This window comes from Schistocerca nitens, unplaced genomic scaffold (genome assembly GCF_023898315.1).
Source record: "Schistocerca nitens isolate TAMUIC-IGC-003100 unplaced genomic scaffold, iqSchNite1.1 HiC_scaffold_447, whole genome shotgun sequence".
Taxonomy (NCBI): domain Eukaryota; kingdom Metazoa; phylum Arthropoda; class Insecta; order Orthoptera; family Acrididae; genus Schistocerca; species Schistocerca nitens.
In genome coordinates, this window is record NW_026045980.1 from 48,430 (window position 1) to 54,429 (window position 6,000).

The following is a 6,000-nucleotide window of genomic DNA, read 5'->3' on the forward strand; positions in this document are numbered from 1 at the left end:
AATGTAACGTCCACTATTCGAAGTGCCTTCAATGCGAACCAGAGGTGACCGAGACCTGTAACCAATGGCACCCCATACCATCACGCCGGGTGATACGCCAGTAAGGCGATGACGAATACACGCTTCCAGTGTGCGTTCACCGCAATGTCGCCAAACACGGATGCGACAATCATGATGCTGTAACCGAACCTGGATTCATCTGAAAAAATGACGTTTTGCCATTCGTGCACGCAAGTTCGTCGTCGAGTACACCATCGCAGGCGCTCCTATCTGTGATGCAGCGTCAAGGGTAACCGCAGCCATGGTCTCCTAGCTGATAGTCCATGCTGCTGCAAACGTCGTCGATCTGTTCGTCCAGATGGTTGTTGTATTGGAAACGTCCCCACCTGTTGACTCAGGGATCGAGACGTGGCTGCACGATCCGTTACAGCCATGCCTGTCATCTCGACTGCTAGTGATACGAGGCCGTTGGGATCCAGCACGACGTTCCGTATAACCCTCCGGAACCCACCGATTCCATATTCTGCTAACAGTCATTGGACTTCTACCAACGCGAGCAGCAATGTCGCGATACGATAAACCGCAATCGCGATAGGCTACAATCCGACCTTTATCCAAGTTGGAAGCGTTATGGTAGGCATTTCTCCTTCTTACACGAGGCATCACAACAACATTTCACCAGGCAACGCCGGTCAACTGCTGTTGGTGTATGGGAAATCGGTTGGAATCTTTCCTAATGTCAGCACGTTGTAGGTGTCGGCACCGGCGTCAACCTTGTGTGAATGCTGTGAAAAGTTAATCATTTGCATTTCACAGCATCTTCTTCCTGTCGGTTAAATTTCGCGTCTGTAGCACGCCATCTTCGCGGCGTAGCAATTTTAATGGCCAGTAGTGTATTTTGAAGAAGTTCGCAGAAATATGACCGTTAGTGCATAAGAAAAACTACGGTTATTGAACAGACAAGACGCACTTGTCACAAAAACTGATGTTTTCGCGTTTCAAGGATGCTCGATACAATTTACGGGATGTAGATGCTGGTGACCTACTACGTTATCCACATCAAACTGCGCGCGACATACATATAGTGATTTCAAGAGAAGCAGTGGATGCTTGCTTAACGTCAAACTGTGCTACAGAACTGTAGGACAATGAAATTTCAAACGAAGCTTGACGATGCACAGCATACTACGGAATCGGCCCAGAAATTTGTAGGGGCGGTATTCAAACTTATCCCATCGTTGAGTAAGGAATTTGTTTTCAACTGCAACCAATCTGCATTTGATGAGGAAACATATGAAAGGGACCCTGGAAATTAAAGGTATCAAGAGAATTCTATCAAGATCATGGAATATCAATTCGTATACAATTAACTGACTCTTTAACCGGATGGTAAATATGCTGGAACGCTATTCATTGCTCTGCAGGAACTAAGAGGTGCTTTGCGCCCCTTGATTCTTTCTCATGTGAGTGATTTTGGCAAGGGCAGTAGGGGATATTTACATCATAGCAAGCAAGAGTCTGAGGACGGGCGTTAGATAACTGCAACTATGGTATGAACACTGCATTTGGCTAATAGCTCGTCAAAATAAGTTGCTTTTGTTTCATTCGTAGTCTACGTATAAAAGTCATACTGCTAAAGAACAAACTATCGCTCCTGGAAAGTGTGTGACATTGCAGTTCATACCACCTGGAACCACCAGATGAATTCAACCTCCACATGTTTGTCTTTTCTGTGCGTATAAAACATATTATTGTACTATCTGCAGCAACGCCTTAAAGGATAGCCAGTTTCACGATAAGCTCCACGACAGGCTGTTTCGCATTCGTTTGCACGCCATCACTTTCCATTAGTTCTCGTCACCCTGTTACTCCAATGTGATTTCTGTATGCATTCTTCAAGAGTGGATGCCTTGCACGCTTCGTAGCTGCCAAGGAGCTCGTCTTTTATCTCGATGGTGCGAACCTTTGTGATCATTGAGACGCGCCATTTTTATTCGGTTTTCATGGTACAAGTTAATGGTTTGTTTCTAACATTTCTTGGATGTCGACGATGTCCATTTTGTGAGGTGTAATACATGCACCCCAAAGAAGGTTGATCTCTGCGCATCCCAGACTCTCGTTTTCTGTGGACATGGTGCGTCATCACCAGTTAATATTTTTCTGGTCATGATTTTCACTTTCGAGTAAGCCTTACTAAAGACAGTTCCTGCGACGTCGCACTTAACAGTTTCCTTGTAAGTCATCTAACAGAGAAGTTTAAGAAGCGTGGGGAATCTATTGGACATAAGAATGCTTTTTTTAGCATTATCAGTCGTTGGAAAAACACAAATTATGCAACATCTTAGCTTTCAGGCAAAATACAGAAAGACAGAACGGCGATATAAGACAAACTCGCTATGTTCTTTCCAACATAAAGTTCTGCAGTGGGTCTGAACTTGCGCTACGTGTACATGATGAAACAGTACAATCTAACAGTCCTAGAATACTTAGGGAACGGGTAAACCTCACTTCCGCGTCAGCTGCGGATGTGAAAGAGCACGTGAACAAGTCTGCTGTCTTTTAGGTGCACCCAGTGGTATGCAGAAGAATTTATTGGACTGTACGTTACATGTGTGTCTGGACGAAGACAGTTTTTGTGTCTCTGTTAGCAGATGAAACATCTGATGTAGCTTCTAAATTTCAGTTACTGGTAGTATTTCGTTTTCTGTTATCTGCTGAAGAGCCGGTTGAAAGATTTTGCATGTTTTCAAATCAATCGCTTGTCAGTGCTACCTCCTTGGCTGATTCAATCAAAGATGTACTCGCCCATATTGTCCAAGAAACGAAAGAAAACCTAATATCTCAAATTTGTGATGGCGCCAGCGTCATGCGTGACCGTCATACAGAAATCCAATCAACTGTAATATAAGGGCATAATTTCGTGTATTACGTACATTGTTATGAACACTCACTGAACTTAATTTTTGCCCAAGCGACAAGTCGAAACAAAAAAATGAAACCGTTTTTCAGAACTACTGCGGAGGTAGCAATACTTTTCTGTCATTCACCTCGAAAAGTGGCTGTTCCAGATGCAGTTGTGAAACAAAGAATCCCACATGGATCAGCCATTACATGGAACTTTAAATCGTGAAAAGTGCTCACAGTTAATGTGAATAGAGAGGACACTCCAGAATGTCTTAAACACATTGAAGATACCAGCAGCCAGACAACAAATGTAAATCAAACATGTCGTCTAAGGATAAAACTCTATAACACAAAAATTTCCTTTCGGTTAGGGATATCTTATATAAATAACTAGCTGACAAACCCAGCAATGTACAGCTATTCATTTGGCAATTTTCCATGAGAAATGAAAACAAAAATTGAACTGCGTTTTTCTGTAATATCGAAAAAAATTCATTTATATGTATTCATGAAAACACTTAAAATTACGAAACGAAATATGCATAATTTCCAGAAGTGTAAGCACAGCTTATTTTCATGTCTGGACCGCGATTCTGTAAACGTCTGCACAGACTCTTCACAGCCCTACAGGTGGCTAATGTTTTCGCCTACAGCCGTTTGCGCTTCGCAGCTGAAAGATGTTGAAAGCTCTGCCAGGTATCGAGGATTTCTCTTAAGTGGACTCGACTCTATGTGTGTCTCAGCTCTAACGAATAAATGTATTAAAAATTCATACATGACGCCACATCTCCTGATCCTTGCGTCATACAATGACACGACTTTTCAGGTACATTCGCTGGTGTATGACGGTACTGTGTGCAGAATGTGCTGCGAACAGAGGTGGTAGGGAAGAAGCAGTCATTTAGACGTCATGCACTATGAGGCAATCTGTCGTACATCTCACTGTTTACGACGTTATGTGCCCTGAACTATGACAGATGAGTAGTTATTACCCCCACAGCAATTCATTTTTGGCGGTAAGAGATGTGTGTAGGAAGTGTGGTTGAAATCGGTTCAGGAGGGGATGTGGTACATGTGCAAACCACACACACACACACACACACACACACACACACACACACACACACACACACACACATACATATATCCATTTTTATAATATGTATGTATGCCCTACGTGAACATGTAGTACAGCCAATTTCAAAAATATCCCACTGGTCGCGTCTCAATAAAGCAAGCAGCAGCATCATTCCGAAACGAAATTTTTAAAATTAGAGACAATGTTAATGATATCACAGAAGAAACAGAGGTTTGAATTCTGCAGCCACTTGTTGCCCTCTAATTTACTCAAACAGCGCTTCTTTCTTTCATTGAAAAATTAGTGGCCTGAAAATGTGCCATCTGCTGTTACGCAGTCCTATCAATTTTTTAAGTAAAGCTGAGTTAAAAACAGAGCTACAGACCATCTATTCTCGAAATAGGTTTCAAGAAAAAAAAAAACGCAGGAGCCCTTATAAAGTTTGTCATTGAAAATAATCTGCAAGAACCTTTTGGCGACGTCAGGAATCTGCTGAAATCAGCGGCTGCTGTCCCATGAGAAGCTGTGAAGCAGAGACGTGTTTCCGCACGTTGTCGCGGATCAAACAGTTTCTTAGAAGTACCAGAGATGGAGACAGGCTGTCTCATCTTGCCATGCTATCTATTGCAAAGAAAACGATTCACAGGTTTCCAAATTTCAACGACAGAGTCATAGATCCATCACGAAAAAGGAAAGGAGGATGGTCTTTTTCTATACGTCTACAGGCGATTCAACCCTACGAACGTTGTCAGGCTCATTGTAAGGTAATTTTAGAATTACAAAAATATTTTACTTAATTTAGGAAATTAAACAGTACAGTGAAGGAAGTGAACTCCGTCGCAGCCACTTGAGGCATCAGCCACCGATGTCTGTGCTGTACCGCTAAGGATACGTCCTCTGCACCGCGATGACACAACGGCGAATGTTAATTTCTGAAGCGCAGAATGCAGCCCACCGTTTTCTCTTATCACTCGGAACTTTCCACTCCTCATTGTGCTTAGCAACGATCGAAATTTTGTACTTAGTTTGTATTTCATTTTCTTTCTTATCGATGTATCGCTGTACGTTAAGTAGTTAAGATCCGTTTGACATCACTATATTCATTGTGAATTGTTTTTTTATTGTAATATCAATGTCCACGATTATGTAGAATACAGAACTATGGAAAATACGTAAAGGGTGCTATTATGACGAGGTACAGCAGAAATTATGCAAGAAGGTGCTTTGGTTTTAAAGAATCTACTCGTTGTATTTCGCAACATCTTACTTCTATCTATTCTCACACATATTAAAAACGTTTTGGGCTCAATTCGCAAATATAGATGCTTAATTTACCGTCTTTCCAAATCGTACTTTACGATATTTTTCACATGCAAAAGGTTATTGCAAAGTACATTGACCGAAAAGGGTGAAAATGAAGTGCAATTTGTCCCCAAGGCGGTCCTTCACTGTCAGGGAGAAAACGTATAACCTTTGATAAGAGCATATGAAAGCCAAGGCGCCTGTGCGTGAGTGAAAACTGCACTGTGCATAACGTCTTGTCAGTCTGTACTGCACGAAAAAGCACTTACCTTCATCAACACAGTAGTTCCATCGCACCAAATCTTCAACGCGCCTGAATTTATCGATTCTCCCAGACTCAGTAACGTTGTTGAGGTGCCAGCAGAGGCTATCCAGCACCGAGTAGGTCCCGTTTGCTACAAGCAGAGCTGCCATTGTGGCAATTACGGCCGCCGGCTGCATTGTCCGCTGTCGACACTGGGGAGCAAACAGAAGCAGTGCGCGTCGCAGGGAGCGCGCGCTCCATATGAGGGCGGGCGCAGCGGAAGTCTGCCGCAGGACGGCCAAAGCACGGGAAGCGTGGCGTGACGCCTCTCATCCGGATGACCGCCGTGTTCCTGTTTGCCTGGTGAGAGTTCGCAAAAGTCGTCGAGTAAAACAAAAGTGGTATCTGCCCTTCCCAAAAGAAGTGTTGAAGGAATTCTGCTGTTCCTAATCTATAAAAACGATTTAGGAGG

The 6,000-nt window shown here is 43.0% G+C and overlaps 1 protein-coding gene across 1 annotated transcript in view; it reads right to left on the reverse strand.

Moving 5' to 3' along the window:
• The window catches only part of LOC126232134 (uncharacterized), a gene marked incomplete at its 3' end in the record, with an annotated part of 51,694 nt that extends 45,963 nt beyond the window's left edge, over positions 1–5,731 (reverse strand). The window contains exon 1 of the mRNA XM_049942442.1: positions 5,554–5,731. Within this exon, the coding sequence (XP_049798399.1) occupies positions 5,554–5,725 (172 nt within the window). The remainder of the gene's footprint in view (positions 1–5,553) is intronic.
• Between the last annotated feature and the right edge of the window lie 269 nt (positions 5,732–6,000).